The sequence below is a fragment of the Octopus bimaculoides genome, chromosome 8, assembly GCF_046866305.1.
Source record: "Octopus bimaculoides isolate indiv1 chromosome 8, ASM4686630v1, whole genome shotgun sequence".
Classification (NCBI taxonomy): Eukaryota; Metazoa; Mollusca; class Cephalopoda; order Octopoda; family Octopodidae; genus Octopus; species Octopus bimaculoides.
The window spans coordinates 67,184,573-67,199,295 of NC_142935.1; the positions used below are offsets into that span (position 1 = coordinate 67,184,573).

Sequence of the window (14,723 nt, forward strand, 5' to 3'; positions counted from 1 at the left end):
ATTTTCTGCAATTGAATAGAATGTTCTAGAACTAAGCCATCAATTGGGTTTCACTATCTGTCTCACATCACTTTATTTTTACTTAGATTATCACATATTCATCTCATGCTTTTTTTATTGATTTCTAAAGGAAGAAATCTTCATCATCATCATCATCGTCACCATCATCACCATCGTCATCATCACCATCAACGTTATTAAGGTGGCAAAATGGCAGAATCGTCACCATGTTGAGAGAAAGTGCTTAGTGGCATGTTCTTTGGGAGTTCAAACTCTGCTGAGGTCGACTTTGCCTATCATCCTATCGAAGGTGATAAAATAAGTACCAGTTGAGTACTGGGGGTGGGGGGGTCAATGTAGTCGACTTGCCTCTCCCCACCACCACACCAAATTATGCCTTACGCCAAATTTTATGAAATCATTGTTGTTGATAAGATGGTGAGCTGGCAGAAACAAGATCGTGCCAAGCAAAATGCTTTGTGACACTTCTTCTAGCTTTACATTCTGATTTCAAATTCCACTTGGGTCAGCTTTGCCTTTAGCATTTAAACCGGCCATATCTGGCCAAAATTTTTTTACCTATTTTAAGTTCAAACAGGCCAGATTAACCCTCTCACACTCATCTCACAATGACATTCTAGAAATAACATCCAGATTATCCAAATGGCAAAGCTATGAGATAATTCATGTTTAATCCAAAACAATTATCACCATTCATCATTTTCATTTAACGTCCGCTTTCCATGCTAGCATGGGTTGGACGATTTGACTGGGGACTGGCAAAGCGGATGACTATACCAGACTCCAACCTGATCTGGCAGAGTTTCTACAGCTGGATGCCCTTCCTAACACCAACCACTCCGAGAGTGTAGTACATATATATACATATATATATATATATATATATATATATATGTCACAACCAACTAATTTTCACATATATTTATAGATAAATTCTTCTGGTTTACATAATATGGAGGTCTCATTCATTCATTCATTTGTTATCATATTATTATTATTATTATTATTATTATTATTAATATATATATACTTTTGGCATTAGGAAGGGCATCCAGCCATAGCAACCAAGCCAAATCAGACTGGAACTTGGTACAGCTCTTTGGTGTACCAGTTCCAGTCAAACTGACTAACCCATGCCAGCATTGAAAACAGACACTAAATGATGATGATGATGATAACTTACTCATAAGATGGGGAAAATAGTTCATTTTGTTTTCATCCAGTAACTTTTAACTTAATATTGAGTGAAATATCTCTTTTAATTAACAGGTAGAGCCTCCTTTTAATTAAATTAATATTCCTTGACCACATCCAATATTTCTGTCAAATCTAGGTATTTCCTTAAACTCTAATGAAACAATAACAAGACATCTTGTTCTCCAATCCCACCTTCACCGCTTTTATAAATCACACATATTTTTCTCAGAAATCAATGCCTACCTACTTCTCTATCTGTGTATGTATATGTATTTGTGTATGTGTGTGCCAGTGTATATGTGTGTATGTATATTTGTGCGTCTATGTATATAAGATTGTGTATGTTGAATTAGATGTGTGTATATGCATTTGTGTGGGTGTGTATTTCTCTGTGTTTATGTACGTTAAGTATCTTTGTGTGTGTGTGTGTGTGTGTGTTTAATCAAGTTTTTCTGGCGTTCTTCTTCTTGTATTTTGTTGTTTTTTTTTGTTAGAAGTGATGCTGATATTGATAAATAGTATTGATGATGATAACTGGAGAGAAGAACATCAAAGTATATTCAGTCAATGGTAGAAGTGGCTGTCATAGAAGTAGCTGTTGTAGTAGTGATAGTCGCACCAACAATATAAAAAAAAATCAAGGTTACCAAGAAGAGCAATGAAAAGTAAACAACAACAACTACATTGTGCCACCTACAATAGCTACATTGTGCCACCTACAATAACTACATTGTGCCACCTACAATAACTACATTGTGCCACCTACAATAACTGCATTGTGCCACCTACAATAACTACATTGTGCCACTTACAATAACTACATTGTGCCACCTACAATAACAACATTGGGACACCGACAATAACTACATTGTGCCACCTATGACAGCTACATTGTGCCACCTACAATAACTACATTGTGCCACCTACAATAACTACATTGTGCCACCAACAATAGCTACATTGTGCCACCTACAATAACTACATTGTGCCACCAACAATAACTACATTGTGCCACCTACAATAACTACATTGTGCCACCAACAACAGCTACATTGTGCCACCAATGACAGCTACATTGTGCCACCAATGACAGCTACATTGTGCCACCTAAAATGACAACTACACTGTACCACCTACAACAGCAATTACTCTGTGCCACCTACAACGACAGCTGCACAGTGCCACCTACAATGATAACTACACTACTACAGTTTATATGGAGGTGATGTCCCTCCACCTGGATCACTCAAGATCGAGACCAGAAACACACAAACACACATACTTACATACAACAGGCTTCTTTCAGTTTCCATCTGCCAAATTCACTCACAATGCTTTGGTCAACCTAGGGCAATAGTAGAAGTAACTTGCCCAAGGTGACATGAAGTGGGACTGAACCGGAAACCATGTAGTTGAGAAACAAATTTCTAAACCACAGCTGTGCCTACACACACACACACACACACACACACACACACACACACACACACACACACACACACACTTTTGTTATGCACACATTCACACTCTTTTGATCATATACACAAACAGGCATGGATGTGTGGTAAGAACTTGGCTTCCCAACCACATGTTTCAAGGTTCAGTCCCACTGCATGGCACCTTAGGCAAGTATCTTCGTCTGTGGCCTTTGGTTGACCAAAGCCTTGTGAACAGGTTTGTTAGATGGAAACTGAAAGAAACCTTCCATGTGTGTGTGTCCTTGAACCTGTGTTTGTTCTCCACCACCAATTGACAACTGGCATTGGTGCGTTTATTTCTCTGTAACTTAGCTGTTTGGCAAAAGAGATTGATAGAATAAGTACCAAGCTTTTGAAGAAATAATTCCTGGGGTAAATTCATTCAACTAAAATTCTTCAAGGCAGTACCCTACCATGACTGCAGTCCAATGACTGAAACCAGTAAAAGATATAAACATACAAATATGAGAGAGATTTTCAGACACATACATACTCATATAAACATATACCCCGACACACACATACAGACTTGTATGTAAGAAACATACCCTTTGAACTATATACACATACTTATAAATATACATACACACATATATATATATATATATATATATATATATATATATATATTTTCAGACACAGACATGCTTGTATGAATATATGAATAAAAATATAAATATATATACTCTAACACAAATACACATAGAGAGCTAATATAGTATAAAATATACCCTTTCAACAATATACATATACACATACTTATGAATATATATATGTATATATATGTATGTATATATATTTAAACCTATAGAAATATGAATATATACTAAATATATATATATATATATATATATATATATACTCAGACAAATACACAATCGCATGCTCATTCATTCATATAAATATATAGACACTCGCAGACGCAAAGAATTCTGAAGTGTTTCAGTTTGGTCCAATTCGGCAGTTCCTAATACTGTGACCTATTAAACTGTCTGTTTTCTTTATTGATTTCGTGGGAAGGTGGTGGTGGTGGGGCGATGAGGAGGAGGAGGAGGAGGAGGAGGAAGGGCGAGGTGGTGAAGGAGGGGAGCGGGTTAATACCAAACTGTAACATGCAGCTACATAACAACTGCAACCACCACCACTGTCATCACTACCACCAGCGCCACTGCCATCGCTATCATTCACTATAAACGCTACCACCGCCTCGGCTATCAACGCCACCACTGCCACCAAGGTTGTAAACGCTATCATCATCATCACTACCATTGCTACCACTATAACTATGAATATGATAACCACCACTACCACCACCAATACTATTACCAACACTAGTATAGTTATGAACACTATTTTCGCTACTACCACCAATACTACATTAGCTGTAAACACTGCTGTCACCACCACTACCACTACCACCTGTACCACTACAGCTTTAAATATAATCATTACCACTACTGCCAATACTATACCACTATGCTGCTATTACTACTGCTACTACTACACTTAATGTTATTATCACCACTGATACTACTACTGCTACAGCTATAGACGCTACTATTACTACCACTGCAACTATCCTCATCAACATCATAGCCACCACCATCATCATCATTATCACTACCATCATCATCATCATCGCCATCACCACCATCATCATCATCATCATCATCACCATCACCACCATCATCATCACCACCATCACTACCACCACCACCACTACTATCATCATTATACCTTGTGAGTGGATTTGGTAGACGGAAACTGAAAGAAGCCCATCGTATATATATATATATATATATATATATATATACACACACACACGTATGTATATATTTGTGTGTTTGTCTGTGCTTGTCCCTCCTACCATCACTTGACAACCGATGCTGGTGTATTTATGTCCCTGTAACTTAGCAGTTCGTCAAAAGCAATCAATAGAATAATTACTAGGCTTAGAAAGAATAAGTCCTGGGGTCGATTTGTTCGACTGAAAGCGGTGCTCCAGCACGGCCACAGTCAAATGACTGAAACAAGTAAATGAATAAATGAATAAACATACACACACACACACACACACACACATATATATTTTTGTTGGCACTCTATCGCTTACAACGTCGAGGGTTCCAGTTGATCCTGGATGCCATGGCGTGATTTTGTTTAAGGTGGACCGCCACTTGCCAGGCAGAAGCCCACTCACTTGGCTCAGAGGATGTCATCAGTGGCACAATGGAGGAGACGTACTGACTTTGACCTGTGAGTTGCAGCGAGCTGCTGTGGATCAGTTCTTTTAGGCCACACCTTGTTGTAGCCAGCCCGCTTGGCATAGCCTTCTTCTGCTCAAAATTAACTGCAATGAAGGCAGTGAATTTCAACAGAAATAAAGTGACAAAAAAAGGGTGAAAGATTGAAAAGAAAATTGGCTATGCTTTTTCTATATTTTCAAACCTTTAAGTTTGTAAGAATACAGCAAAAAGTGTGTGTTGGTATTGGGAAAGGTATCTGTCTGTAAAACATTGCCTCAGAAAGTTCCGTCCAACCAACCAATATTGGCATGAAGAGGCAGGTGTAAGGAATGATAATTATGATGAGGCCTTGATAAATTGTGTGTGTATGTGCATGAAGATTTATGAACTTAGGTACATATCTATCTATCTGTCTATCTATCTATATATATATATATATATATATATATAGATACACACACACATACTGTATTTTAATGTGTATAAGGAACCCCCTAAAATTTGGAAAAATGGTTTTGTAAGGGATTATAATACTATCCATGTATAAGAAGCTCCCATACTTTTTAACTTTTAATTTTTGACAAAAAGGGTTCCTCTTATATGTTAAAATACAGTGTGTGTATATATATATATATATATATACATATATCCTCTTGGAGCCATATATACTTAAATTGTAGTATTTGATATAATACAATTTTTTTTTTTACTTGTTTTAGTCATTTGACTGTTCCCATGCTGGAGCACCGCCTTTAGTAGAACAAGTCAACCCCAGGACTTACTTAATCTTTGTAAGCCTAGTACTTATTTTACCGGTCTCTTTTGTTGAACTGCTAGGTTACAGCTACGTAAACATTGGTGTCAAGCAATGGTAGCGGGACAAACACAGACCCACAAATATATACATATATATATATATATATGTATCATGGGCTTCTTTCAGATTCCATCTACTAAATCCACTCGCAAGGCTTTGGTCGGCCCGAGGCTATAATAGAAGCCACTTGCCCAAGGTGCCATGCAGTGGGACTGAACCTGGAAGCATGTGGTTGGGAAGCAAGCTTCTTACAACACAGCCACTCTTGTGCCTTGTGTATAAATATTGTGTGTAATTTATATATATATATACACGCACACAAACACTTCTGCATACACTTAAGCACAAAGATCATTAACTGAGGAAATTACACATGACTACACAATAGCTAAACACCACACACACACACACACACACACATACACACACGCATATATCTAGAGTGAGGCACATACACACATTGTGTATAATAATAGAGACACCAAATATAAATAATTCTTCAAAACTCTTTAAACTAATCCTCTTAAGATTGTTTGGAGTTTTACAAGCAATGTTTGTCTTTGTTGTTGTTGTTTTTGATCTTAAGATGTGTGTGCGTGTGTCTGTGTGTGTGTAATTGTGTGTGTGTGTGTCTCTGTGTAATTGTGTACGTGTTGTTTCCTCTATCTATTGATGTTGGTCTTGGATACTAACCACTACAAAGGTCACCAGTTACACACAGCTAAGTGCATGCATTTTTGTCTGCACTAATACATCCTTTTCCAAACATTTATTATTATTATTATTATTATTATTATTATTATTATTATTATTATTATAATCATCATCATCATTATTATTATTATTATTATTATTATTATTATTATTATTATTATTATAATCATCATCATCGTTATTATTATTATTATTATTATTATTATTATAATCATCATCATCGTTATTATTATTATTATTATTATTATTATTATAATCATCATCATCGTTATTATTATTATTATTATTATTATTATTATAATCATCATCATCGTTATTATTATTATTATTATTATTATTATTATTATTATTATTATTGCAGCAAGTTGGCAGAACTGTTAGCATGCTGGGCAAAATACTTGTCAGCATTTTGTCTGTCTTCGTGTTCTGAGTTCAAATTCTGCTGAGGTCAACTTTGCTTTTCATCCTTTCAGGGTCGATAAATTAAGTACTAGTCCCCTCTCCAGAATTTCAGGCCTTGAGCCTTTAGTAGAAAGGATTATTATTATCATTATTATTATTATTATTATTGTTATCATTATTATTATTATTATTATTATTATAACTTGTAAAAGTCAGGCAGTGTTGAAATATTGTTCATTCGTTTCGTTTTAATAAACAGTCAATCTCTATTTATTACCAATAACAGTCACGCGTTTCTTATTGTTTCTTTACCTTCGTGAAGAGTAACTTCAATCTTGAAATATTATTATTATTATTATTATCATTATTATTATTATTATTACTAGGTGAAGGGTTGGCAGAATTATTAGCACATGAGACAAAATGCTTAACAGCATTTGTTCTGGTTTTATGCTCTGAGTTAAAATTCTGCCAAGATCAACTTTGCTTTTCGGTATTTAGGGGGTCAAAAAAAAAAGGGCCAGTCAAGTAGAGGGTTTGATAAAATTGACAAAGCCCCACCCACTAAAATTATTGACCTTGAGCTAAAATTTCAAACCACCATTATTATCATTATTATTATTAACAAAATGTAATCATATGCATAAGTAAGCAATATGTACACTTTCACATTCACACACAGACAAGCATGCTCATGCAAAAACTAAGCACATATATACAAATGCAATCAAATGTATATGCACACACACACACATTCAAGCACATATACACATGTATATTTATGCACTTCCATGCCTACGCATATGTATAAATAGATTTCTTAATGTGGATACAAGTAGAGAAAAATGTCTAATTTGAAAACAGTGTGTACATATATATATATATACATATAAATATATATATATAGGCGCAGGAGTGGCGGTGTGGTAAGTAGCTTGCTTACCAACCACATGATTCTGGGTTCATTCCCACTGAGTGGCACCTTGGGCAAGTGTCTTCTACTATAGCCTCGGGCCAACCAAAGCCTTGTGAGTGGATTTGGTAGATGGAAACTGAAAGAAGCCCGTCGTATATATATGTATATATATATATGTGTGTGTGTTTGTGTGTCTGTGTTTGTCCCCCCACCATCACTTGACAACCGATGGTGGTGTGTTTACGTCCCCGTAACATTAGTGGTTCAGCAAAAGAGACTGATAGAATAAGTGCTAGGCTTCCAAAGAATAAGTCCGGGGCTCGATTTGCTCGACTAAAAGCCGGTGCTCCAGCATGGCTGCAGTCGAATGACTAAAACAAGTAAAAGAGAGTAAAGAGTATATACATGCATATAAATACGTCGATGCTTGTACACATAGATGCACAGTCATGTGTGAATGTATATATATGCTGAATATGGAAATACAAATACACACGCACACGCACACACACACACACACACATACACACCTCTGACATATTTTTGTTGACCTAAAAACCCTATCTGTCACAAGTCAGATATTTTACATACACGTGAACTTCTAAGGATTAACTCTACATCTTCATCCTTACTTATTCAAAGAATTTGTCAGAGAACACCAAGAATGCATTTGAGACTCCCTTTAATAACCATATAGGGATCACCAACCTATTAGTCATGACCCCTTATATCTTTGGTAAACAGTTGATTCCCTTTGGTACCCCCTTGCTTCTATTATTCATTTGTATGGTGTTTATTTTTATTTTTCCTGTTTTTTTTTATATTTTATTATTTCCTATGTTTGTTTATTTACATTTTCTAAATCTTATTTTGTTAATATTTGTGAACCCGATTCACATAGTTTAGTTATTTCTGGAATTTGGCAGAAAGTTTCAAAAGTTTTTTGAAAATTTGATCTGAATAACATATATCTGTTCCTTTCCTCAATCGTTTTTACTTCTCTTATTCCATGCTAGCATGGGTTAAACAAATACATTATTATAAAGCATTGCTTCACAATGAATGTTTCATGGCTAATTGATCACACACAAGTATAACTGCATTCTATATTTCATACTCATATATGTATATCTGTAATTTGCATTCCACATTTTATGTCATAAAAAGAAGCACAGATATAGCAGACTGATTTCAACAGTGCATATTCAGGATAAACAGTATGCACTGCATTAAATTATATAATATTTGAAGGAACTTAGCAAATAGGACTGGGGTATTTTTTCCTTTCACATTTCACTAAAAGTCTTATTTACCATCAAAATACAATATGTATGCATATATATATATATATATATATATATACATACATTTTACATACATACATACATACATATATATATATATAATAATAATATTAGGGATAAAATCCAAAATTACAAGTAAAAACTCAATTAAAATCAATTTATAAAAAATCAAAATTAAATTGAGCTTTACAGAGTAAAATATATATAAACATATAGTTTTAGGGAAAAGAACCAAGGTTCATGAACTCATCGAATGTAAAAATGAATAGGAGACAAACAGAAGGTCCGTAATTTTTCATCAGTTATCGACCAATTGGTAATATTCAATTTTGCACCTTTAACAATAATATATATATATACAATAGATAGGGATTCAAGCGAACCAGGCACTGAAATGGTAAGGCACCGGGTCAGATCAAAATTATATGGCCAGCAAGGCTCATAGAATCATGAAGGTGTATATGCCATTGGTTTTTGAATGTTTCTAACTGTTGTGGTTCGTGTATTTACCTAATGAAAACGGTTTTTTGTAATAATGTAATTTCCCCAGTAATCAATCAAAAATTATTTGGAAACAGCTGTAGTGTGAATTGACATATTATCCATCTGTTGCTTTTTGGTTTTCTATGTTTTTGTATTTTGCTCAGTTACTTCTATACATAAATTTGTATTTAAAAATTTTTATATTTACAAATTCTATATGTTTAAATTGGTATTTTTCAGGTTGCGCATTTTTGACATACTGTAACCGAGAGAGTGCCGTTAAGGCCCAAGCTGCACTCCACGAACAGAAGACCCTACCTGGCGTGAGTGTCACATATTCTTCTCTTTCATTTGTGGGATTTATCATTTGTTTTTCTTTTTTCAAATTACCAAATCCTGTTGATCATTGATCTCTGTAATGTTTTATTGATACTAAATTTCCACAATAGTGACATGACTGTGTCTGCCTGCCCCCTCTTTCTGTTGAACATTTGTATTTCTACTTTACTGTAAATAATTTTGGGGTAATTTACATACACAGTACCAGAATTTAGTCATCTAAGTATGAATACCAAAGCAATATTATTTGCACATCCAATATTTATATATATATATATATTTTATACACTGAAAATATTCCATATAATCTCATACATTATATATGTATATATATATGTATATATATATATATATATATATATATATATATATATATATAATACATTATCATATATTTTTTGTATCTCTGTGATGTGAATTTGAGTAAGTAAAAAAAAGTCAGTTATGTTCCATTAACATGTTGTATGCTACATAAAATTTTCATGGTTAAAATCTAAGTAAATATTAATGAAACAAACATTATATATATATATATATATATATATATATATATATATATATGCACACAGACATCTACTTCTGCTTATGCTTTAAACACATTTCTGTTATGTTTTTTGATAATGTATTTTATTGAAGAGACTATATTCATAATGAAACACCTTGATGGATTCCAAGAAAAAAAAGGATAGATATTGTAAAAATAATGTCGAAAGAAATATATATCTACCGCTCATGTTGTTGTCTATGAATTCTTTGAAAGACATTCATTGAATTTTAGCATCTTCTAATTCTGTGTGTGTGTGTGTGTGTGTGTGTGTGTGTGTGTGTGTGTGTGTGTGTGTGTGTGTATAAAATGATCGCAATTTGTAAAGTCAAAAATAAGAGGCAACTCATATATATGGTAAATTATTTTATTGTGAGATATATATTTGGGACTCAGGTCATGAAGTCTGTTGTTAGTTCCACACCATTATTTTATGGTTTTCCAAAGATCATTCACCTGTACATTATCAGTTCATAAACAGCAGCTTGAAACTAAGAGTAGTCTTAATATCCTGACTACTTCATTTATTCCATTTATATCTCTCTGCAAATACATACATTTTGTTACATCCTATATATGTACATCATCATCATCATTTAACAGACTACAGACATTAAATGATGATGATGATATACATATTCGATATATAGGATGTAATAAAACTGGAATTTGGAAATTTTTTTTTTTTTGTATTTTTCATTCACCATTACATGTGTTTCATTTGCTAATAGAAACCACAAAGTTGTACATATATGATAAACATTTAAGACATTTCCATTTAGAAATTCTTCAGTCAGAATAAAATAATACTATTAATTTACATTTGGATAAAGTGTTTATATATTAGTTAATGATTAAGAGTAGTAAAAAGATAAATATATGCATATTTGTATATGTGTGCATATAAATAAATGTAAATTAGTTTGTATGTGGAGGCACGTGGCTTAGTATTTAAGGTGTTGGACTCATGATCAGAAAATTGTGGTTTTGATCCCTGTACCAGCTGATCTGTTGTGTTCTTGAGTAAAAACACTGCATTTCATGTTGCTCCAGTCTACTCAGCTGTAGAAATGAGTTTAGCCTGGAGAGGGATGGGCTCTTCCAGGCTTTCTCACTCAAAATACGTTGCATGACTTGTCCAGATTGGTTTGTGTTTAAGAGGGAGAGAATGAAAATACTCAGTACTACTACAGGTAATCTGGAATATTGTTTATTAGAAGCTGAAGCTCTACCAATCTCTGTCAATCATTGAATGATGTATTTAAAATTAAAACAACAGGTTCTGAATATCACAAATGTTGAACTTAATGATCTAATTTACAAACATAGTCTAAAAATCAACAAAGAGCTCATAGTAAACATTTCTGAAACTTTATCTCCTAATCACCAATATATATATATATATATATATATATATATATTCTTGATATCATAAGAATTTGATAAACTTTGGTGAGGGCATGGAATGATTCATTTTTAGAATAATGGCTCTTAAGGCTCACATAAAGGTATAAATAATTGTAAATAAATATTGGGCTGAAAATTGTTTTTCAATCCAGTGTTTAAATGTTATTATTTATAGTTTTATGTGAACCTCGAATGCAGCTATTCCAAAAAAGGTATGTATATATATATATATATATATATATATATATATATATATAATGTAACATGGATCTCTCTACTAGGATGTTATGTCATTCAGATTCATATAATTGTAATATATTGCTAGAGGTAATTGATATGCTACAAGAGTCTTGTTACATTATCTGCTGTAGTTTGCTGCTGATTCTATCTATATCATATATTGTGTTTTTAAATGTTACTGGGTATAAATTTATGTTTGTGTATATGCATGTTTGTGAATGTATGAATATGAAATTTTATATACATGGCTTAGTAAAAAAATTCTCCATACTTTACTTTGGAGAGAGCACATATATAATGTTATACATTTTTTTTCATTTATAAATATGGATTTAGCATTTTTATATTCTTTCATCTATAAACATGGATTTAGCATTTTTATATTCTTTTGTCAATGTGTGTGTGTGTGAATTAATGGAAAAGTTACAGGAGTGACTCAAAAGCCAATAGTTTCATGTATGATGGTTGTCGACCCTGTTATAGCTTGTAAATTTTCCACTGATTTAAAAATGTGTGTATGTGAGTATATATATATATATATATATATATATATATATATATATAGTACTTGTTACTTCCCTACACTGGTTTCTTGTTAGTATCCAAGAATTTGAATATGGCAATCTTCAGTGGACCTGCTTTTGTGGGTGTTGATAGAGAATTTTGGTGTTTTACATGTAAAATATGCAGTATCTAATCATGCTATTAACACAACATTCATGTATGTGTGTGTTTGTGTAAATGTATAGATATATGTATATGAGTGTGCATGTGTGTATGTTGTTTTGTATTGAGCATATGGCTATTTTTTATCACTTTTTTTTTTACATATTTATGTACAAGTTACTTGCATTTTATTTGAAACTACTTTTTTTATAAAGTCCTTTAATCAATCATCAATATTTTTAAACCTTCACAGTCTCATCTTCAAGATGAAGTGATGTCAGCATGTATTGCTCTCAATTCATAGTAGTCAGGACCGATACGATTGATATAGACATTATTGCTGCAGTTTGAATTTGGATTATTACATTTGTGCATCACCAGCCAGTTGTATACTTCTGCATGTGACTAGTGTATGTTGGTTGTCTGAGTATTTAGTGTATCTGTGTCATGTGACAAGCATTACTTCTATCAGTAATTGTCTATTCTTGTGGGAAACTCCATTGTGTATATATGTTTTCTTCCTTAGTTGAATGTTGTGTTTGAATGGTGTAGTACATAAGAAAATTCAAATTACAGTAGTCATGTCAACACCTATCACAGTGGCCCTACCTGTGTTTAAGAACCAGCAACATATACCAACATCGACATTATCCGGAAGATGAGACTGTGAAGGTCTTAAAACAGTTTACAGATTTTAAAGTTTACTGTCCAAAAGAAACTGCTAGGAGCACATGAAAATATGGAAAAAATATTCACAAAACATATAAACCAGCTGTGTAGTCATTATCAAAATGAAAAAGCCCCATGTGTGTGTGTGTGTGTGAAGGCTTTTGTACAGTTTCTGATCCATCAAATTCCACAAATTTCAGATTATAAGGCTTTGGCCAGTCAAAGACTATACAGGACTTTTTTCGAGGTATTACCCACTGAGATTGAACTAAAACCATGTGGTGTCTTAACCACGGAGCCATCCCTGTGCATACACTAATACATATATTGCATGAGCATGATAATTTTATATCCATTTTCCATGTTTGGTATGGGTTGGACGGTTCATCCCTTACTCCAATATCCATGCTTTAGTATTGTCTCTACAGCTTGATGACCTTCCTAACATCAACCACTTTACAGAGTGTACTAGGTAAATTTTTTCATTGCACCAACATTGTAGAGGTTGTCTTGCCCTCAGCAAGACTTAAGAGACACCAGTCATGCTTGCGGAAGGTCTTGTATTATTACTGCTTGATTCTGTTTACTTGCTGAGTCTACTGGGTTCTTTTTTCCTGGTACCAACACAAGTGGAGCCACCCTGTAGCTCACTAGACAAAAGAGAGGCCCCGTGACTGATTAAAAGTTAAAATACAATGAAAGAGACAGACAGACCGGCAGACTGACAGACAGACAGATAGATAGATATTTCAGGGAAAGAGGAAGAGGTATAAGGAGAGAAAGAGACTCTAAATATCTGTGTATTTGCATGCGATTTTGTTTAGATTGAGACAGATAGTAAGATAGAAATCAAAATAAGATTCTAGGGTGTTTGAAAAGCAATTTGTGTGTGTGTGTGTGTGTGTGTGTGTGTGTGTGTGATATAGATATATATATGTGTGTATTATAAGAGAACCTATACAGCCCTACGTTTATAAATATGATTGATGGATTTTGATGTGTTTGATTATTGATCGTTAGAGATTAACTGATAGCTAAATATGTCAGCTAAGTAGGTTGGTGGCAACGAAGATAAATATGCAATTACGCATGTTTGTGTGTGCAAGTGTATGTGTATGTATATTTGTATACATACATACATACATACATACATAAACACACATACACACATACTATGTACATATTTTCTTTGTTACTCACAAACAGTAGGGTTTCTTGTGCAACATGAAATGTAGTAACTTATATCTGTAATAATAAACCATAGTAACCATTGCCAAGCA

General features: G+C 33.5%; 1 protein-coding gene across 1 annotated transcript in view; it reads left to right on the top strand.

The window, feature by feature from the left end:
* Positions 1–14,723, top strand: part of LOC106882486 (CUGBP Elav-like family member 4) — a 520,684-nt gene that overhangs the window by 96,014 nt on the left and 409,947 nt on the right. Inside the window, exon 3 of the mRNA XM_089355915.1 lies at positions 9,819–9,901. Coding sequence (XP_089212041.1) covers positions 9,819–9,901 — 83 coding nt within the window. The remainder of the gene's footprint in view (positions 1–9,818; positions 9,902–14,723) is intronic.